The sequence below is a fragment of the Staurois parvus genome, unplaced genomic scaffold, assembly GCF_062004578.1.
Source record: "Staurois parvus isolate SC_StPar_1 unplaced genomic scaffold, SC_StPar_1.0 ptg000145l, whole genome shotgun sequence".
NCBI classification, from domain to species: Eukaryota; Metazoa; Chordata; class Amphibia; order Anura; family Ranidae; genus Staurois; species Staurois parvus.
The window spans coordinates 20,534,930-20,558,413 of NW_028317941.1; the positions used below are offsets into that span (position 1 = coordinate 20,534,930).

Below are 23,484 nucleotides of genomic sequence, written 5' to 3' on the forward strand. Positions count from 1 at the left end.
AGCAGATTCCACAGAGCTCCTCACAAGTGAGGTGAGTGGCAATGCTCTTGAGGCCTGTGCTATGCAACTTCTCCCTCTGATTGTGGTATATTCAAACACATACAACTCAGTTTTAATTATGACTGGTGACTATGACGAACTGGTACTGGCACATTAATACATAGGACTTTCCATATATGAGAGGTAGAGTCTACAGAAACCCTCTGGTGTATGCCAGTTTTTAGAATGAAACTGGTATCTGATGGAAAATCTATCCATGATCTTGTGTATGTATGAATCTACTCACGAATATGGCCTGTAAATGATGGTTTTATTATTTGGTGTTATTGCAGGCAAACTAAATACAGATATGTACTTTGCTGCCCTATAGAAGACTACCTGTTAGCAGTGGCAAGGGTACATGAGCGGATTCCAATTTAAAAACACCCAAGATCAAGTAGGATTTGAAAACTAAGAGAAATGTATCTGGAAACCACCTCTGTGTATTCTGAGTAATGAAGAAAGCGTCTACATAGTACGCAGTTCTCTGAAAATGAAAACCACTAAAAAGGTTTCACAATGAGGTTTCAGGATGAGAAAGTACAAGTTTTTTTAGAACTGTCACATTAGCAAATTTAAGAAAAAAAAAAGTTTCAAGCCACCAAATTTCCACAGCACACACCCAGTAGCCCTAAATGATAATTATCACACAACCAGTAGTTAGTACAAAAGGTATTAATAAAGACAAAACAATACAAAGCTCATACCTCATAGCCTAGTCGTGCCGCCCTCTGTAACAGGGTCTCCCCTGCGTTCTTGTTAACAATGAGGCGCCGTGCTTCTGGAGGCATGGGACGACATGGTGTGGAATCATGAAGGTGGTTGGATAGTGGAGATAGCTGTGATGAAGTCTGTAGATATGTTATCTGCTCTGCAATTCTTAATGGGGAGTTCTCTGGTGAGAGTTCAGTCTGTTTCCTGAAGCCCTTTATGATCACCTGTAATTAGATAGTTTGGATTAAAGAGGACCTATCATTAGAAGGCAGACCTCACATCAATCAGCAGGGCATCTATTGGCATTAACAAGTCATATTATTTAGAGTGAGAAAAGTTCCTTTTTGCCATGTATACAAAAACTGTTGTTCCCCCATGTTAATCAACCTAGATCATATGGTCTCTAATCATTACTGTGAAGCCTATTGATTTTCACTTAGCAGTGAGAAAATCAAGATGATGGCCCACATGTATAAACTATACTGTATATTGAAACTTTATTTTTAATGCATGGTCACAAATTGATTATTTACACAAAATTGAACTGAAACAAAGAAAACCTGTACTGCAGAAGTAAAGAAGCTGCAACTGATGGTCTATCCTTCTGAAATTACTTGTTCCCTGGCTGTCATGCTTGTCCAATGGCTTCTATACCGAGTCACTGAGCCAGAAGAAGCATACAGATTGCCTCTCTATAACTATTATTTCTGTAGGACAAAGCAAAAATTAAGTCTAGTGGTGCAGAAATAAGGAGCAAAATGTATCTTACTCCTTCTCCTGTAGGCTCTCTCAATTTGACTGTTCCTTCAAATCTTCCTCTCCAAGGTGCTCCCAGCAGTGGTTACACATCTGACTTCTTCAGGTACAATGCAAGTTTAATAGCCCTGCTTTGTACATGATGACAAAGAGTGCCTACCCACATTCTGGAACAGCAGAGGAGAATGCTGGAGCAGGGTGTAAGGCAAGTAGTAATGCAGCCTGACTCCCCGAGACCAATTTAGAACTTAACCCTTACAAATGGGGGGGGGTCACTGCTAAGGTAGATTTTGGAAACTTCCCAGATTTGGACTTTAAAGCAAATTTGCTGTTTTGTGTTAAAGCAGAACATTACATACAAATGAAAACTTTGTGTACAGGTAGGGTTTAAAATGCAAAAGAAACATGCTTTTTCTCTTCTGCAAAAAAATTTTTTCACGTGCAGCTGTATCCCCACATCTTCAAGGTTGAATGAAGCATTGTGTGCATGTGCTGAAGTTATATAATCTGGGCTTGTCTAATCAAGATGAGTAAAATCTGGCAGGGTGAAGATGTCAGTGCCAGCTAGGAGCTCGCAGTGCAAAGGCAAGTATATGCTTTAAAGCATGTAAGATTAGTAAAGTGTCACCTGCATTCACGCTAGACACCAACTGTGAGAAAATAGGCCCACTTGTGCCACACAGAGGCTGTGGATGTAGGTAAACTTAAGACAGAGGCAGGCAAATGAAGAGTGCTTAAGAGCTCTTCATCTAAGTGTTGGCTGGAAGACAGGAAATATACGACTTAGTAGAGGTTTGATATCAAAGGCTGCAGTGGGAAAAATGGGATTGGTTGCCATAGATCACAGTAAAATTATGGTTTAATTGCAATAACCATTAACCCTAGAGTTTCACGTAAAGACATTTAAGTCCTTTTAGTAGGGTACCTTTTAAAACAAACTTACTACTATAAATTGCTAGTGCATTCATGCACAAGATAAGTACAAGCAATCAACACAGTACGGAATAAATTTTTTTTTTTAAAAAGAGCCAAATGAGAGGGACAGAGAGCAAGAGTGTAATGTCAGCAGACATAGCACAATGCCACTGAATGAATGACTTCAAGATGTCTACACAGAAGCAGGAAATATTAGAAATCTATAAGCTGGTGACCTCTTTGTTGCACTGCAATGTAGTTAGCACAGAACTAGCTATTAATCCTTTCAGTTGTGAAATGATGCCTGTCGCACAGAATAAAATGTTGCGGACCTCTCTGGAGTAATTCTTCAGGCGCTGCATTTCAGGCAATTAAAGATGAGAGAAAATAAACATATAGAGCAAATGACTCAACATGCAGACAACCTCTTTCTGGATTTGCAGAACAATACGCTTTCAGAGAGCCCAACAAAGCAGAAGGCAGCATTGGTTTGAGGAGCATGCCGAGGCACATGACACTCCATGGCAAAACGTACGCCTCTGCCAAAGAGTTCTAGACATAGAACTAGCTGAAATACGTAAACATTACCTCTATCTTCAGGTTTCAATTTCAAAGGGTTGCATTGAGAGCTTCAGTTTCTACTGAATGATCAGCCTGACTGAAGTATCCAAGATCCCCGGCTAAGATAAATAGGGAAATCATCTGACATTCCTTCTTCCCTAAATACAGACACTACTGGTGGCAGGGAGCACCGGGGTTTTACCTATTCCCTTTCATCCAAAATGCTTAAAAGAAACACTGCTTGAAAACAAATCTTGCAGTGAAAAACAAAGGATGCCACTGGTGACCTCTTCTTCTGAAAATGTTAGTTAATGATTGTCTACCATGCTGATCCTATGGCTCCAGTATTTCCAGACCAACTTTTCACTGACTATAAGCAGTGAAACAAGTAAGCAGTTTAGAAGCTTTGACCTCTTCCACTGAACTGCTCACATTTCACTGACCTGTTCACAGAACAAACACAGAATGAACTGAAAGCATGGCACCTTGCACCTATTGTAATATAGCCCCCCCGAGTGACTTTGTTCCATAGACTGCAATACTTTCTGCAGCCTTCCTCTATACCATGAATCTGATACATTGTATCTTTGCCAGAGATAGCCCAACAGGGTGTGAACCTGGCATACTACGATGTGGAAATCAAAGTAAACAATATATGTACGGTTTCTATAAAGCAATAAAATGCATTTCTGGAAAGCAATCTTATTGTCCTTATATTTTGCTTACACTTTCCCTTTGAATGATAATGCTTGAAAACCTAAAATAAGGTTTGCCAGAATACACAATTTGTAGCCACATTAATAACAGAATCCAAAAACAATACCTTCTCGTCTGTGCTTCCTATATCCATGCTGTCATCAACAGCCAGCAGCAATCTTTTCCTCTTCCTTTCCTGTTGAGTCATGTGCTTTGTCTTGCACTGCCGTTTTCCAGGGGGCTTCTCGGGCTTCTCGCACTCTGTGTCATCCTCAGGCAATGACGTGACTTGGAGACCCCCCTCTTCATCTGTGCACGACACGTACGCCTTGCGGCCTTCTCTAATCTTCTGCTGCTTGGCTGCTAACCTGGGGGCTGGGGCGGGGTTTGGCTGACTCTGCCGTTTGCTGCTTGGGCAACCAGGTGGAAAGCCTTTCACATGCGGAGATGTTGGAATGTCTGAAGACAGGGAACGAGGGAATAAAAAGGGAAGGAAATGAGGAGGGAGAGAAAAAAAAAAAGTCGAGAAGTTAAATTCTGCACAGCTGGAAAACAGAAATGATTATGGATTCTTACTGAAAAATCCTTTCCAACCCAGCTAGTCCCATCCCATTAAAAATTAAACAGCAATTATCTCCCTTCAAAAGCATAAATAAATATATATTAGATCAGCCCAAGATCCCGAAAGGCAGTGCAGTACCTTGTGCAGAATTGCAGTTTTTAACATGGTCAGAGCTTCCTTTGCTTTCACATTTAGCCTTGAGTAGCTCCTCTCGCAAACTTCTCTGCTTGTCCTCAGTGTCTGGGATGTCACGGCTATCGCACAGCTCCTTCCGGTTCAGCTGCCCCAGCTCTCGGAGGTGCTGCAAGTGGCGTTGCTTTTTGGGGTGCAGTCCTGTTAATTCAATGCAGACTTTCAGGTTTGTAACTTCGTTACAGTGGGACTCTTCGGTGGATTTGGGAACATCTTTCAGATCCCTCTCTTGCCAGTCATCTAAAAAAAAGAACATATTACAAGTTAACCTTCCTCCAGTCATTCAGTTCAGCTGCACAGCAGACACATGCTTTATTTAATTACACAGACAAAAAAAAACTGAAGTAGCCAAAGAAAATACATTTCTGATCTAACGATAGTATACTGCATAAGTCTGCGCTGTGACATAAAAAATGATAACCCATTGCTTGCACACTTCGCTGCTTCATTGGTTAATTACAACACTTACATCTTCCAAATCTCTCACTTATACACAATGGACTGTAAGACTTTCAAAGGAGGAACTCATTCCATTTGGTGTGAAGTGGTTCTAAAGGCAGAGGTTTTTGATTACCTTAATGCATTCCCTGCATTAAGGTAAAAAAACCTTCTGCATGCAGTGCCCTCCACCAACCCCCCCCCCCCCCATACTCACCTGAGCCCCTGATCCTTAAACAGCAATGTGCACAAGAGCAGAGGTTCTCTTCCTCCACACAGTCCTCAATCACAGCCAATGAGGAGAGAGCAGGGGCGCGGCAGAGCCTTGCACTGTGTGACTTTGGACACACAGAGCGGGGCTCAGGAGGAGCAGGCATGCATGAGTGCTCCCGTAGAAAGCAGCCTGCCATGGGGGCACTCTGCAGGAGGAAAAAGCCAAAAGTGCCGACAGGGGACCTGAAAAGAGGAGAATTGGGGTGCTTCTGTGTAACACCATTGCACAGAGCAGGTAAGTATGACATGTTTGTTATTTTAATTTTAAAAAAATGAGAATTGCTTTAAGATACATATGGCCTCTGACATCTGTATTGTAATGAGACTGTGTCCCCATAAGGGAGATTGCCCTTAACTTATGTTGCAGCTCTTTAGATAGAACAGGAAGAAAATTCTATGCTCCTTTGGAGAGATTGCTAAACTTCCTTTCTGGATAAAAAAAGTTGTTACCAAGACAGGAGAAGGGAAACCTCCCAAACCACAAGAGAGACACAAGTTAAAATATTTTATTTTAAACCAGGGGAATGTTAGAACTTCTGTCAGCTTTTTATTGTTGTCCGTTTCCCTGTTGCAAATTTTCTCTCACTTCCTGTCTGGTTAAATTTCACCAGAACAGTAAGTGAGGGGAAATCTCTGTGGCGTAGCCCTGAATAGCAGTAAAACCTGACATAATTTCTAAGCTTTCCCTAGTCTATGCCCAGCTTGGGTATGGATGTACAAGTGTATGGAAGGAAGCATAACCAGTTCTGAATGGCAGTAAAATGATGCTGCCACTAAAAATGTTTGCTAACGCTTGCTTCTGAATATGGAAAATGCAGTTGTTGCAATGATCAGTTCTCCAAAAGGTCACGGAATTTCAAGAAATGAAATAATGTAAAAAAAGGAAGTGGTATCTTCTGCCGGTTATCTCCTGGTTACAAAACCTCACCGACGTCTGCTTTGGTCTCCCACAAAGAACATTACAGCTGCGATAATCTGCTGTTACAAGTCCCCAGAAGTTTACTCACCAGTCTTTTTCCTTTTTACTCTGGTGTCATCCTGCGTCTCGCCTCTGCAGTTAGACCGTTTGTCTAGATCTTCTGTCAAGGTCTCCCCGGGGTGTTTGCGCTTCAATCCCACGCTTTGCCCTTGGTTGCCTGTGTCTGTGGTGTCTTCTGATATCAGTTTCAAGGAATCGGAGGAAATTAGTTTTTCTGAAGGACAGTCCTCTTTGGGGGCCTCTTTTTCTTGAAACTGTGAGGTTTCAATCACACTGGCACAAGAAAGTATCACATCACCTGGAAAATACAGGTGTGGTGATTAAAATAGGACATATTCATCAATTTTATTCAACAAGCATTTAAGCTGATCCAATTGCACATGCCACATAACTGGCTCCCCCAGAAGAAAAGCAGTTGGAAGTCACGGCCAGATGCCCTGGAGTCTTGATGGTTTCATTAAGAAACTGCGAGGTTTGATTTTGTAGAATTACACTTGTCCGGCAAACATGCGATGGGGTTATTCCTTGTGATAGAGATAATCATAGCCTGAGATTACAAGTATTTTTTTCAGAGAAGATAGAGTAGGCATCGCAACTACACATTCCCTGACTCCTTCGCAGTCCACTGATTTCTATAAATTATATAAGTTCCTATGTACATCCTTTAAATTAAGCTGACTACCTCAAACTCAATGCACTGACAATGTTATTTTTCTTGCAGAAAAATTAAGATTTGAACTTTGATAGCAATATGACAAGTCTGCATTGACAAAGATTTTGTAGCAAGGAACCGCTTAGTGATAGCAAAAATGACCTTCATAGGAAATCATGTTTGATTACTTTTAGATACAAACCATTGATCAAGCCTGTTGGAAAAGGATCCTTCAACCATACATGAAACAGTGAACAGGTCACAATAGTTTTCCTGACTTGAATAGATTTGAATCGAAAGTGCACCAGTTCATAAATATTTGAAACTATAACTGTAGAGTGGAACAGTGCCCCATTATTGGTATTAGTGGAAGGAATAGTGTCTTGTATCAATGGGAGAAATAGTACCAAAGGGCCAGATGAAGGCAAGGAAGGGAGTGAATCCAATCCCCCAAGCCACAGTTTAGTGACCAAAGATCTAGATTCTAGAAAGAGCAAGATTTCTTGACCCAAAGTTTGAAGGTTTAAACACACACACGCACACACACCCTAATTGAGTGCAAATCAAATTGTTGTTCTCCTGTATAAAAAAGAATCCATCTTACTAGTATTAGGTCATAATGTGGGATCTTATTAATTTATATTAAACGGAATAATATGTAAGTGCTTAGCTGAAGATGGGTCTTCATGGGATTGAGCTGGGCATCCAATTATGAAGAGATGAGTTACCCAGTTACGATCAACATATACATAATGTACTTGCTATAGCAGAACCCTAAAAGCTTTACTACTGACAGTCATTTGTCAGCAGGTGCAGATGACACTGACGATTTTGGTATATTCTTTGCTTACTCTGTGATCTGCCTATCTTAAGACAGCAGAATTCCTCTGCTTCCTGCTTTTAAAGCCAACACACCAATACATATCATACTCCCTTTCTGTAGATTAGGGTGGAAAGCATGTTTGTGGCTTTCTTGCTGAATACCGCACTAGACAAGTCCCGCTTCACAAAGCTCTTCTGCTATCTCAGCATTATCTTTACTGGCAGGGGAGAAAAAAAAAAAACCTAACAGACTCTTTCCACTTGCACACCACATCATATACCAGAAATGCAGAAAGCACACCATCAGTTCCACTCTGACTACAAACCGCTTTCTTCTGTGCCACTAAAAAATATATGCACGTCAGAATTTCTTTACAAGTCCCCTTCGGTACTGAGTGACAAGCCAGGAAACTCCCGGCTGAAGCAACACGTACACACAATAATGCTATCAAATCTGTCTCCAGGAAAATAACGTGATACACAGAAGGACTGTGCGTCTTCGCTGACTACATTTCTGCGTCGCTGGAGAGAAAGCAGAAATGAGATCACACAAACTCCTCTGCAACTCCAAGTCACTTGCTGGCGTCTCAGGATTTCAAATTTGCCTGTTGCTTCATTATCTCTCCATGCCGAGGGCTCACGTGACTCTCACAGATGTGATGCTTGCACGCCAGTCGCTTAGATCATTCGATCATTTGATCTGAGAACAATCATATGACTCATGCGGCACATGCATCCCATAATCTCTCGTTCATACCGGGGAACGGCTCTGCAGATTCACTGCCATAGCAACATTTACAAGTCTCCTGGGCAACCAGAAAAGCCTTGCTGCCGCTCTTGCAGTGGCCCCCCAATCCACAAGCTGCCTGGAATAATGTGGAAGCACTTAAGGATGACGATCCTGTTACATCCCTTATTTATTTGGGCAAGCTGGGGAACTGGTAGCAGATATAGCTATATATTCTCTCACACACACACACGCGCACACACGCACACACGCTAGTGAAAAAAATGTTTAAAAAAAACAAATTCTCCAGGAATGAGCTGAACTCTTCACACTTGCAAAGGGAGGCTGCTCAGCGATTTACTGCTTGCGGCCTGCAGCTCATTAACTTCTGCAGGAGAGATGGAGGCTGTGTGACGTGAGTCCGGCTCAAATTAGTCGTGTTGAGACCATTGGGTAGGGGAGGTGCTGCCATATTTGGAGGTTTATCCAGTTCTATGAATATTTATGGCCAGACTTCCCACACTGTTTGAGCAAAACAGCCACACTAGTAGTGCAATATCCAATGCAAGGATCTCTCCAGTCCCTCAAAAGGAAAAGCATGCGGAGCAAAACAGGACAAGATGCAAACACTGCTGTTTGCACTACATGATGGGTTTTTAATACACTGCAATACTGAAATTTAATAAGGTCCAGGTCAACAAAAAAATTCCCCTGTGCTGTAAAGAAAGGAGACTTTGCATTGCATCCTGTTGTGTCGCACACTATTCTCCTTTGAGGACTTGCCCTAACATCTCCATTGTTTTAGCTTTGCCTCAAGCGAAGCATGGAGCGTCATACAGCCCTAAGCTTTATCCTAGAAGTTAATAAGCTGGGAGGTGTAAATCACTGAACAGGGCCCCTTCATGGACTTTAGCTTTGTTACAGAAAACGTCTACAACAGAACAGGTTAGACTATAACCATTCAGACAGGAAATATCTATTCATGGCTCCATAAGTGCATACCTGTCCGTAATTACCCAGAGAACTTCCACCCACTTAGAAAAAAAACCTACAGTATATATAGACCCTTGAGGGTTAGGGACTGATGTGAATGTACAATATACATGTAAAGCGCTGCGTAAATTGATGGCGCTATATAAGTACCTGCAATAAATAAATAAATGTGTCTAATATAGAATATTCTCTTCTAAAACACGTATTGGTAATCCTTGTGCCTTTTCAGTGCCTTTAGAGCCATTTGCTGCCTAATAGAATATAAATGTTTTAATAGCTATTTGTTACTATTCAGAATGCTCTGCCCCTAGACACAATGCCCAATAGGTGTCAGTAAAAAAAAAAAAAAAATATATATATATATATATATATATATATATATATTCTCTTAAGAGCACAGACAGGAATGAATATTTGCCCTACAGTAAACATATGTAGAATATGAGCAGCCTGGTTGTTTAGCCAGGCAAGCATTACCATAGGAGACCCATGGGTATAGAAGCAGGCAGTATATACTTTAATATGTCTTCACAGATAAAGAACTCCTTTCTAAGTTTTAGAAGGACTGAAGCTAGGCTAAGGGAAGATGAACCAGGGGTTAACAGTAGCGGAATCACAGAATGACATTTGCATCTATATTAAGCACCAAGATCTTATTATGCCTCATCCCATGAGGTTTCGCTGCATAAAACGGCACAGGAAAGAGTTAAAACCTGTGAAGGGAAAACATTGGCAAGCAGCTGTTTCACACTGCAGAGCTGCGAGGTGGTAATGAAACGGAAAATATTCCGCTCTACACATTGAAGCGGCGTACACAGGTTGAGACGATTTCAGCTACAATCGCAAAATAGCACATGGGCTTCTGAATAGGACGCACAGCGGGGATTCGCAGCGCCCAGCGATCCAGGCTCGAGTGGCAATTAACACAGATGGAGCGCCAATACCCATTAACCAGGCATTGTACAGTAACCCTAACCCCTATTGTGCCACTAATGTGCACTCAACATTAATAGACACACCGGAAATTGTGCAGACACGGAGGGATATCCGTGACTTGAGTGGCTGCATATTCCCAGCTTTAAAGGTCCATTTTAAAGGGACAACACTGCTTTCATACATGAATGGTGCTTTGTTCTAAACCAACTCCTGAGCAAACACATGGAAGTTCATCAAAGTAAATTTTGTTCCAGATTAAATTTTCTTCTGCAAACTGAAAGTAACGAGGGGCCTAATTTTTTTCTATCGAGTTAAAAGAGATCTAATTTAAAGAGATTAATTATATTTTATGTGCATGCGTGTGTATGTGTATATATATATATATATATATATATATATATATATATACATATACATATACATATACACACACACACACACACATATACATACAGAAAACATTTTTTTTTTTTTTTTCATAGTTTGGTGCCTTACTCGTTATTTGCTCTCAGAGTTCTGCTGTCATTCACTCAGAAGTGTGAGAGTCCTCCTAATTTTTGGGTGCGTCTTTACAGCAGACAATGTCAATGACATTGCTGGATTAAGAACCACAGGGCATGGCTAGTCTAGATAAAGTACAGAAAAAAAGTCGAAATACCTGTGTTTGTTCATTAAGGAACATAAAACTGTAAGACGTATACAGATTCCTTGCATTTCCAAATATTAGCATCCCTTTAAGTACAGACAGCTTCACAAATGAGACACTGCTGGATTTAAATACCCTATGAAATCGCCTCTGGAATTAATACCTGGTTACATTACTAGCTGTGTAATGATAAGTTTCAGACTCAATGGGTCTGCAACCCTAACTACGCACATTTTAGGTAAAAGATATAATAACCTTTTGTCTATTCACCAAATAGATTTATACTTTATCTGCAGCATATAGTCATAAAACACTGACAATTTATCTATAAACCAGCTTCTAGCATTTACAGAAAACTCACAAACAGCAGGACAGAGCTAACCAGAGTGGATTATATGAGGCTTTGGTGAACACTACTGAGGTCTTAAAGAAAACCTCAAGACACTGACGTCTGGCTATTGGCAGGATGCCCACATGCTCAATATCACCTAATCCCCCTGCTCCAGTATCTTTATTGTACCAGTGCCTGGAAAACGCCAAGTTAAATGAAACACACATTCAATTCGTACTCAAGCCCAAAATGTCAGAGGCTTCAGACGAACGTTTCCCAGTCAACTTGCAGACTCCTTGATAATGCTCTGCATTCTATTTTCCTCACCTTCCATTTGACTGATGATGGACTCTCCCAGCACTGTAGAGACTGGCTTGTTAATTTCTAGGGGAGGCTTGGCTTCGTCTCGCTCAGGCTGATTGTATTTGCAAGTTTCCAAGTCTTTGGTAGGTGTGTGGTCCTCTCGTTCTTTCATTTCAAGCTCAGAGAATCGCATCATAGCACGCTAAAAAGAAAAGGGTAATGAACAAACAAATTCCTTCGCTACAAACGTTAATAAAAAAAATCAAATAAAACACTATGCAGTGTCAATGAAAAATAAGGAATATGCACAGAGTTTATTTTATAAAGGCAAAGAGCAATGTGCATGTACAATAGCCTATAGCAACCAATTTGCAGTCACATTTTGAATGCGCCGTTTTGCTGCTATGGGTAACTGCATTATGGGCAACATCTTTGTTCTTTGCCGTAACGCAATATTGATTACACCAGGCTGGTTTACTGTGATTATATGAAGACTATACCCATAAAAATGAGGTGAGCTTAAGCTAGAGCATAAATCTCCATTAACAAATATTCACTATTCAGTATTTATCCATTTAGTATGAATAATATAATTATATACTCATGTGCAAGTCTGCCACATGGGGACCACAAGCAGAGAGGTTCTACTAAAGGGGCGACATGTTCTACACACTGATGTGTATACAATGTTTCTGGACCAGTTTTCTGTGCCCCATGTATATGTAAATGTTGTGTTGATTACTACTCCTTTATGCCTCACTATGACCAAATGGACTGCACTGTTTACACGTGCCAGAAAACTGAACGAGTATATTTTAGGGAACAAAAAAAATAAAAAACGGCAGGATCAGTCACCAGGGATTGTAAAAAAATATATATAAACCTTCTGATCCACAAGGCATTGTTTAACATCAATTCCCTTATTATCATTTGCCATTAGAGGTTGCGTTGTAGCTGATATTTCAGTTTTAGGTAGGCCCCGGAGAATTAAAGCTACCCAACAGTTTCTTGGCGGTAAAATCTGTGCGGTCAGGTTCCCAGGCCAGCACATCTGCTATGACAATTACAAGGCGGCCTTTCTCTGACATTATAGAGTAAGGACAGGAGAATTGGGAAGGTGTGCAGGAACAGCCAATATAGCAGGGAGATCTCACAGCTGGAGTCCATAAGATACAAAAGAAGCTTGTACCTGACTCATCCCTCTTACAGTGCCTTGAAAAAGTATTCATACCCCTTGAAATTTTCCACATTTCGTCATGTTACAACATGTAAATGTATTTTATTGGAATTTTATGTGATAGATCAACACAAAGTGGCACATAATTGTGAAGTGGAAGGCAAATGATAAATGGTTTTCAACATTTTTGACAAATCAATATCTGAAAAGTGTAGCATGCATTTGTATTCAGCCCCCCGAGGCAATACTTTGTAGAACCACCTTTCTCTGCAATTACAGCTGCAAGTCTTTTTGGGTATGTCTCTACTAGCTTTGCACATCTAGAGAGTGAAATGTTTGCCCATTCTTCTTTGCAAAATAGCTCAAGCTCTGTCAGATTGGATGGAGAGAGTCTGTGAACAGCAATTTTCAAGTCTTGCCACAGATTCTCACATCTCACAGATTGGATTTAGGTCTGGACTTTGACTGGGCCATTCTAACACATGAATATGCTTTGATCTAAATCAGGGGTCTTCAAACTGTGGCCCGGGGGCCAGATGTGGCCCTCTGCTTGCTTTCATGCAGCCCTTGAGGCACTATTCCAGGGATGGCCAACCTGCGGCTCTCCAGCTGCTGCAGGACTACAAGTTCCATCATGCCTCTGCAAGTCAGTAACTTCCCATCTTTGCAATGCCTCATGGGAAATGTAGTTCCACAACAGCTGGAGAGCCACAGGTTAGCCACCCCTGCACTATTCCTTTCACTGACACTAACAATGGGGCACTTTTTCTCCCACTAACACCAATGACGGGACATTGTTTAACCCTCTGATACCAAGATATTTTCTACTCCCATTGGCCACACTCCTCTAAAGTCTGAAGATCAGTAAACTGGACCTATGTTTAGAAAGTTTGGAGACCCCTGATCTAAACCATTGCATTGTAGCTCTGGCTGTATAATTAGGGTCATTCTCCTGCTGGAAGGTGAACCTCCACCCCATTCTCAATTCTTTTGCAGAGTCTACAGGTCTTCTTCTGAAATTACCCTGTATTTGACTCCATCCATCTTCCCATCAACTATGACCATCTTCCCTGTCCCTGCTGAAGAAAAGCATCCCCACAACATGATACTGCCACCACCATGTATTATGGTGGGGATGGTGTGTTCAGGGTAATGTGCACTGTTAGTTTTCCACCACACATAGCATTTTGCTTTTAGTTCACTTTTGGTCTCATCTGACCAGAGTACCTTTTTTCACATGTTTGCAGTTTCCCCCACATGGCTTCTCACAAACTGCGAATGGGATTTTTTATGGCTTTCTTTCAACAATGGCTTTCTTCTTGCCACTCTTCCAGAAAGGCCAGATTTGTGGAGTGTACAACTAATAGTTGTCTTGTGGACAGATTCTCCCACCTGAACTGTGGATCTCTGCAGCTCCTCCAGAGTTATCATGGGCCTCTTGGTTGCTTCTCTGATTCATGCTCTCATTTCCCAGGCTGTCAGTTTAGGTGGACAGCCATGTCTTAGTAGTTTTGCAGTTGTGCCATACTCTTTCCATTTTTGGATAATGGGTTGAACAGTGCTCTGCGAGATGTTCAAAGTTTGGGATATTTTTTTATAACCTAACCCTGCTTTAAACTTCGCCACAACTTTATCCCTGACCTGTCTGGTGTGTTCCTTGGCCTTCATGATGCTGTTTGTTCACTAATGTTCTCAAACAAACCTCTGAGGACTTCACAGAACAGCTGTATTTATAGGGAGATTAAAATTACACACAGGTGGACTCTATTTACTAATTAGGTGACTTCTGAAGGCAATTGGTTCCACTAGATTTTAGTTCAGGGTATCAGAGTAAAAGGGGGCTGAATACAAATTCACACCACACTTTTCAGATATTTATTTGTAAAAAATTTTGAAAACCATTTATTACTTTCCTTTCAGTTCACAATTAGGTACCACTTTGTGTTGGTCTACTACATAAAATCCCAACAAAATACATACACGTTTTTGGTTGACAAAATGTGTAAAATTTCAAGGGGTATGAATACTTTTGCAAGCCACTGTATAACTGAAAGACTACAATTGCATGGCTAAAGTCTTGAAAATATATGGAATTAACATAGTTTTAGATTGTAAGCTCTCACGAGCTAGACCCTCCTAAGCCTCTGGTATTGGACTGTATTGTAACTGTACTGCCTCCCTTTATTTTGTAAAGCGCTGTACAAACAGTTGGTGCTATAAATCCTGTATAATAATAGTTTTTATTTGTCCTTAATCTATGACATATTCAACAAGGGCAAGCAGTAACCACTCAGTACTATATTGGATCTGTTTTGATGTATGAGAATATTTGCTGGGAGCTAAAGATATCACTATGTGTGCTTGGCTGTTGACAGAACAGTTTACAATGGTACAGTCAACAACATAATTGTATACTACTATATTTTGACTCCTTTAATTACATCTGCAGAGGCACCTATGTCAGCAACCTTTCCTTCACCCGGATCTTGGATTTTTTTTAAAAAACTGATTAGCTTGGAGTACTTTAAACAGTTACATCAAAAAAGCAGTCTCATTAAATTAAATATCAAAAGGAGTAAAAAGGAGTTAACCTCGCAGCCCAAGTCCAACTCATTTGCACAGGTATAGTTGCCTTTAAACAGGACAGCAGTTATGAATTTGTGATGTGACTCCTGACATTGGAGAATTAATACTGCAGCTGCCCGGTCATTCTCTGGAAATTATTCATGAAAAGCACACTTCTGCCCTCTCTTCGTGCTGCCAGCGGCTCCGCAATGTAGGAGGGGCTGAACGTTAACTCTTCACGAGCACAGTGATGTCGAACAGGGTGCAATACTATTTTCAGCAGTATACATGAAGATCCATCATTTGTTCAGGTGTATTCTTTCCATAATGGCTTGCAGCATGCAGAAAAGGGTTTGCAAGAGGTAGATGAAGAAACACAATACCTGTAGCTGTTTAGATTCACTCACAAAGCTAAAGGATAATGTGTTGCATGCGGGGATCATGGAGTTTTTGTCGGAAGACACCCATACTCAACGTTAAAAGGGTCTGTCCACCAAACAAAAATCTGATCTTTGTGTAGATTTCGACAATAGCTACCAGATTTACATATGTGTCAGGACCTACAAAAGGTGGGATAAAGGTGGCACTTCACTATGGTGCACCAATGAAGTCTATGCAAGGGAGTCTCACTCCAAATGTGTCTTAACATAAATAAATGTATATTTTAACTAAAGAATTCAATAATTAGAAAGTGACAACATGTAAAGACTGTGGCAGATAGGCAGAGCTGGGAACTGAGAGTAAAATATTTGGGCAGACTGACCCTCCAAAGGGTACCTGTTTTAGCTGAGGAAGATATTTGGCTGTAATAGCAACTCAGAGAATGCATCGTACCAACTTACTACACCCTACAGCCTCATGATGCCACCCTGTCCCTAGTAAACTGGCTAAATATATGTGGAACCTGCCAAACAGCTGTGTATAGTATGGTTGACAGATACACGTTAAAAGATCAGCCAGTAATTATGGCAGCAGTATATGTAATAGCCATTTTTTTGTGCATGAACTGTCAGGTGGACACCTATAAATGAACGGGACACGAATGACATCACAAATCCATGGTGACCTGCCGACCTCTTGAACAAGATTGAGCATCACAGTGCAGCCATTTAAAATGCAAAAGCATGCTTAAATAATCCAGGCAATGTTGATCTTAAAATAGAACAGTGAACAAAGCACATACGCCTGACACATTTCATCCCCACAAACACAAAATTTATATGGAACAGAGCAAAAAGATATAAAAAAAAAAAAGTTAAGAATGTGTAAATTAAAGTAGAAGAATATTTGGATGCACTGTTACATGCAAGGGAAGTGTCCAATTAGCAAAACGCACGTGTGGCGATATATTTCAAAACACAATGACCATGGCTCATCACATACTTGTAAAGGAAGGAAGAATGCAGAAGCATCTAAATAATTAAAATTTGAAAGACTGACCTCACTGTAAGCAGCAGGTGGACTTAAAATACTGTCCTCTTGTAAGCCTTCCATCTAAGTAATTAAAATGGGCACTTAATACATTTTCTAGATAATCACCCAATTTCAATGCAGCAAATACATTTTATACGAACAGTTTAATACAGCTTGCCTCAAATTGGCCAACTTGCTACAGAAGCAGTACTTACTATAAACAATTCTAACTTTGTGCGAAGTTTGCAGCAAACATTAAAGCCAATTTAGCAGTAGGTGAAACACAATATTATTTCAATTAACTTTCAGAGCTTATGGAAATTTGAAAATAAGAAGTTATTTAGGTTTCAGATAATTAGGATATAAAATAAAGCAAACACACTGACACTGCAGGCCAACAACCAGCAAGTCTATTAAGCAGAAAGCGAGCCATTTTGTGCTTCAGTTATCTTTTATAAGGGTTTATGCATATGTAAAATAGAGACTACAAAAGTCTAGTACAAAATTCATTAGTGCAAGCTCCTAAACACATTGCTAGGTGTCAAAAGCAGACAGTCTAAAATGAATTCAAAGCAAACATTGTACCAGGGAAGTACAGAGAGGCCATCGTTTTTAAGCAAACAGGATGTGAGTTTGGGGGTTTTCTCAGAATGGAACAGCAAACTCACAAAAGGGAGTTAAAACAGCTATCTTCTTCCGTCTTGGCAGATTTTTCACTTTAATTACTTTCGACCAATTTTAAATTATCTCCGATTTATACAGGGCATGGTTTTATAAGCAAAGTCCAGCTACAATGGATCCCCTGCAGCATACTGGAAAATGTTTGCCATTTGAGTCTAAGGCGAATTAAATTTTAAAGCAAAGGTGAGGTATTGGATCACAAATCTATTTATTCCCTGGAGAACTGGCAAAATTTGAATACATTTCAAAAAAGCAAACTATTAAAAGAGCAATACGAGAACTGCCAGTGCCAACTTATTTTTGTAGGCCTGAGCATCTGGCCTTACACGGTTTATCTTTATCTAGTGAACCACCAATGCTGAACAAGCAAGCGCATATCCGGTATCCTGACATGCACATGCTTGTTCCAAGTTTCACTAGGTAGAGAAAAAAAAAAGATAGGCAAGACAGCTCTGTTTGTTGCAGCTTTTAAAATCGGTCAGAAATGGTAGCTGTAATTCTATCCTCGACAGATTCCCTGCAAGGATCTGCCATCATCTCAGTTACTTAAATTAGACATCATTTTTCATCCAGCTTTAAGCAATGATACAGATGCAGTAACACAAATACAATACATTAAGGAGGCATAAAAACAGATGCACTCACCTGCAAAGCCCTTTGTTCACGACTTAGTTGGCTTGAGTCTGCATACAATTCAGTAGTCAGGCATTTAAACCGATCCCCCACATAGCCGGCAGAGTTTGCTATCCTTTTAGTCAATTTTGAGGACTTTGTTTTCACAAGTTTACCATTTATAGTTTCAAATTCCTCGCAAGTATCTTTGATGGCTCTTTCAGCCATTTCAGAATCTATATGGCCATTTGTCAAAACAAACTGATGCAGTTTTTCCTGTGGATGGCCATAAAATCCAGCCGGTGAATCTCGATTTTGACTAGGAACCATGAAGCGAGCGCAAGGTTCAACTGCAGTGCAATCCACGCTTTGGTTTCCTGAAAGGTTCTCCTGTCTAAATGGAAAAATGGTTGAGCTCTGAGATGGTCTAGGGACCTGAAAAGATTCATGAAAGTCACTCTTTCTTGAAATGTCCTCTCTGATCATTTCATCCCCAAGTATCACCATATCCCGCTGTTGTGAGGCCTGCTCCAATTTCTGCTGATCGTTCATTACAGACTTTTCAGGCACAAAACCATTAACAGTGAAATGATTGTCAGTCTTTGTGTCTTTTTCTCCATTAGAAATTAACATATCTGGTTTTGAAGCATGCTTTATGGTTACCACAGATTGCTGGTGGGATTTCATAGTCTTATCTGCTGTAACTTCAAAATGTTGCTTTGGAGTGGAGTCAGATATATCCAATAATCTACCCCGGCCAACAGGTTCCTCATATCGAGGTCTCTCGTGTGACCTTGATCTCCTCTCTGCCTTGTCATCCTTACTTATTTCCATAGAGGGAGGTGGTAGCAAAATTGGATGGACCATGCCCAAAGTATCTTGGTAGGTCATGTAATCCCTGGTAGTGGGTATGCTGTAGGGAATTCCTGGCTTTGGTGCCATTGGACTGGGGAAAAGGCTTCCACTTGGCAACAAGACAGGGTGGGGATACACAGGAGCTTTGCCATGTAAGTGTAAATGAGAGAGAGCAAGACTCTCAGAAACTTGGTACGGGATAAAACTGCTTGGATAAGCCAAGGGTGTAGAGCAGAAGGGTTCATTCTGAGGCAAGAACATAGGAGCAGGAGGTAGACCACTTTCACTCACTTTTAAGGTTGACTCCAGGACAGAAGGCTTTGGTGCCTTGCTGCTCTTACTGGGTGTACTTGTAGGTTGAACCTGTTGTGAGACAGACTTGCTGTTGTCTGCAGGGCTTTTATTTTCCCCATTGGCATTGGGTGCAGGTGAAGCAGATGCTGGACGACCTGCACTAGACACACAACTGGTAGTGCTACTGATAACTCCTTCTGAGCTCCCCATACGAGGACATGAGGAACTTCTTTGCTGTGGCATCACCCTCTCCAATGCTTTGTTTTTAAGTGGCATAATCATGCCATTCATGTCTTCTGTGCTAGTCATGCCAGGCACTACCCATGATGATGAAGCAGTGCTAATTATTTCAGGTCGATATACAGAGCTGCCACTCCCAGATGGTGAAATAGCAGTTTTCTGAATGTCCCTGGGGTTCATTCCCAGAGTAGTCCCTGAATGCCCTGAAAGCAACATGGCCGACATCTCTACATCACCAAGTTTTGAAGACAAATCAAGTGGCTTCTCCACTCCATCTTTGTGAGGTGGTGTCTGCTTTCCCACCAAGCCAGGAGACCTGCTTTCTTTTCTTTCCTTCAAATGCTTTTTAGAAGGTGCTGGTATCTGCGCAATCTCACTTTCAATACTCTTGTTGGTTTTCGTGCTGGATGGCCGTAATGGTGTAAGCTCACTGATCACACTATTGTGTGTTTTAGTGTGAACAACAGAAGTAGGTGGGGTTGAGATTTTGACATACGATGTTTGAAAATCTGTGTAGCTGTCCCCAACAGGTTGACTCGGCTGGTGAAGTCTCGGAGATGGTCTCTGAGATGGTGTTAACAACAGTGAGGCTTCTGGAGAGATACTGCTTGCAACAGACTTTGAACAGGGAACCCTTGGTTGCTTATTGGTCTGCATGTGTGAATATCCATGTGGATCAACAGTGGATCCTGTGCTAACTCCCATTTTCCAAGGTAAATTCTTTTCTAGACAGTGAACAGTAGTGGGTATTGCAGGAGCTGCTGATGGTGCAGGAATCCTCATGGGAGGTGCCAAAGTTGATGGAATGTGGGGGCTTACATAATGGGAAGGTGGAAGGTATACAAAGCGCTCACCATTTGGACAGACAGGTGAGTAGGCCAAATGCTGTGGCAAACTATAAGCAGACTGCTGAGGTAGAAATGCTTTATACATGTTTAGAGAATACTTATTTGGTGAGTCAATGAAGGGATACATAGCTGGAGAAGTATTGTCCATATAGGGGTGCATCCATGGAATCCGTAAGTAGTTAGCACCATTAATACCTAGAGGACTCTGCTTGTCATTTGCTGTTCTGTCCAAAACGAGTGCCTCACTGGTAGGGACAGATGTCTTTTGCAGTCCTGGTGGGGTTTTAAACAACGAGTTAAAGCCATTTGGCTGTTTTCCAGTTATAGAAGAGCTATCCATTGTATCAGCAGCATTTGGCTTAAACTGAAGATCAGGATTTCGCTCAGGTGCATATCCGAGGCCTGGAATTTGGTTGGAAGGTTCTCTGACTTTATCAGTGCCAAGACCACATAAACTAGAATAGATCATGCCACCTGGTACTCGCAAACCATCCTGCATAAGTCCAGTTCGGTCCATGCCAAGAGCTGTTAAGCCATCCATTCTGTGTACAGCTGCCGCGTCCACCTTCGTAAAAACATGAGAAAAACAAGAAAAAAAAAAAGAGAATCAAATAAGTAAAAACGATTACCAGTGACTGTTCTGTTAAATGGGAGAATATAAGCATTAGATCACTTTATAATTTCCACTTATGCATAAACATTGAACCAAGCCAGACAACCCCATGTGCAGTAACATGGACAGTCATCAATTTTGGTAGGTACAGACACGGTTACAACTTGCCACTAGAGTGGTGTGGTCAATCTATGTTTTACTTTTTAAGTAAAACCCCATAGCGCAGTGTGATATACCTTTACCTAAGTGAAGGATGCAAGAAGAGAAAAATAACCTGCACCATAATCTGCCTTTAACTGCTGACTGAATTAAATTTATGGATGATAATACCATGTCCGTACAGAATGTTAAAACTAAAAAAAGAACAGAGTGCACTAGAGAGCAACTCATAATTATATAGCCTTCCTGACATTTCCGCATGGAACTAAAATACTCAGTGGTGCATATTCTGCAATCTATGTAAGCAGGGAACAATTTACCTTTAACAAATTGACTAGTCATTACACAAAATGCTGAGGTTCAGACATACAAGAACATGAAGCATTATTCTAAAACAACATCTGGAACACCGAATAATAATCACTCAGTCTATCATTCTCTTCTTCTACAATGGAACTTCTACTACACATATGTAGATGTCTAAGATTAAAATGAAGTTCTCCTGTTAAACCATCACTAGTTAGATACTGCACATTGAATAAAACAGAATTTCTTGCCCCATGATTAAAATAGCCACTTTGGCTGGCACAAAACATTGTTGGAAAGAATAGAAGCTTTGGGCTATCGCACAATTGCTTTACACTTCAGGCAATGTCTGGAACCTTTTGGAGAAAGAAAGGGTGGGGAAGGTCTGTTCAAAAAGTGCTAAAGAGTGTACTTGTATTGGAGACAAAAACAAGCAATCTTTTAAACACTGACTTGTTTTCATGCCTGGCCATAGAGCAGTCATTTTTTTTTTATTCAACCAGCTGGTTGAACAACAGAAAAAGACTCGATTCTCCATCCACACAATCGATGTGGATGGGATAATCCCTCCTGCTGAGCTATTGTATTCTGACAGTGGGAAGACTTTCCTGCCATCAGAATACACCCATCAGCACTGCCAACTATAGCTGGTGGTGCTGATTGAGAGAAAATTTTCTAACAGGCTGGTTGCACCCAAGTCGATGTATCGATCAATTTGTGTACAACCAGCCTGCCCATAGATGGATCAAAATTTGTCCAATTTGGACCAATAAACTTCCAATACACTTCACAACAAACTCAAAGCTATGTATAAAATACTTTAATCATGTTGTAGCTGACGTCATAACTTGTATTTTTAAGTCATTTTTCATGGACTAGTCAAAATTGATAAGATTGCTCTGCGTATCTATTTATTTATTCAGCTCTTACCAAGCTGTGACCGAGATGATCCTCTCTCAGTTCAAGTCTGGCTTTCTGAATGTCGCCATCATTAATTAGAATTTTCCTGAAAAGAGATTAAGAAAATCTGTAATCATGAACAATGTAGACCATAAGCGTGTACAAACCCTTTCGCTGGTTCACTGTAGAAAAACAGCACAAGTTACTTATATGAAAAAAAAAAAAATAAAAAATTAAAAAAAAAAAATCAATCACAAAACAGAAAATTGAATAAGCCTGCTAATAATAACACACTGCATTCTTAAAAACAGAGCACAATTTTCACATTTTCTTCCAGAACAATTACATTAATATCAAATGATTAACAATAATACAGTGATACCATCTGCTCTAGCTAATGTTAATGATTTTTGTTTATTAGTGGGCAGTTACTATTTGAGCCTAAATAAGTTAACATAAGAGTAAACACGGTTTTAATTTTTTCCTTGTGATGTATAAAAAATATCAAAATAAAAGAAACTCACTTTTGCCACTGAACATATAAGTATTGTTTTTAATGCTTTGTTTGCAATATACTTATTTTCAAATTCAGTAGTTCCTAGTTTGGCCTGCAGATGTCACCACTGCTGCCTGGAAGGCTAATTTCAGACTAGGAGCTGTGACCCCGGGCCCCTTCACACCAGTCCATGGGCTTATATTCAATGGGCTTGTAGCGCATCTCAAGGCTCAAAAAGCTACTCCTGCAGTGTTTTTGGTAATGCGGCACACAAAATGTGCCTTTTGCTGCTCTCTACCCTAATGCGCTAATGTGAAGCCAACCACCAAAAGGGGGCGATGATGAAAGTTAAAAAATAGGAAAAAAAAAAAGAGACTGTTCACACAACCAGTGTTCATGTTTTTTTAAATACCTTTCATAGGAAAAACCTCCTGGCAGTCAGCTGACCTTTGTATGGCCATATATCATCTCATATTGGCAAAGCAACTAAAGTGCCAATTCCAATAATAGGGCTGTGTGGGGGATAACACTTGTCTGATAATGAGCACTCTGAAGTGTTTGCCAACACACCCAGAGACAGTCTGGAAAAGGTCTGCAATAGCTATGTTTTCTTAAAAAATAATTGTTCATTTATAATAAAATGATGGCTGTGTACAAGTGATAAGGATATAGCCTTCGGGATCGCTAAAGCTGACACACATGTTGCAATCACATTGTACAATCTAATGAAGAAATAAAGAGGGGGTTAAAAGGGGAAATGCTTGTATTTTTAGTGTAAACATTCATGCAT

General features: G+C 40.5%; 1 protein-coding gene across 4 annotated transcripts in view; it reads right to left on the reverse strand.

Annotated features, from left to right (window-relative positions):
• Positions 1-23,484, reverse strand: part of BCOR (BCL6 corepressor) — a 302,507-nt gene that overhangs the window by 13,031 nt on the left and 265,992 nt on the right. For 2 of the 4 annotated variants that reach the window (XM_089673919.1, XM_089673918.1), the window contains 8 exons: positions 22,229-22,304; positions 18,017-20,785; positions 16,718-16,771; positions 11,560-11,737; positions 6,154-6,423; positions 4,382-4,675; positions 3,809-4,140; positions 747-977 (listed from right to left, as the gene is read on the reverse strand). In XM_089673919.1, coding sequence (XP_089530045.1) covers positions 747-977; positions 3,809-4,140; positions 4,382-4,675; positions 6,154-6,423; positions 11,560-11,737; positions 16,718-16,771; positions 18,017-20,785; positions 22,229-22,304 — 4,204 coding nt within the window. The remainder of the gene's footprint in view (positions 1-746; positions 978-3,808; positions 4,141-4,381; positions 4,676-6,153; positions 6,424-11,559; positions 11,738-16,717; positions 16,772-18,016; positions 20,786-22,228; positions 22,305-23,484) is intronic. The other 2 variants (XM_089673920.1, XM_089673921.1) reach the window with 2 other exon arrangements.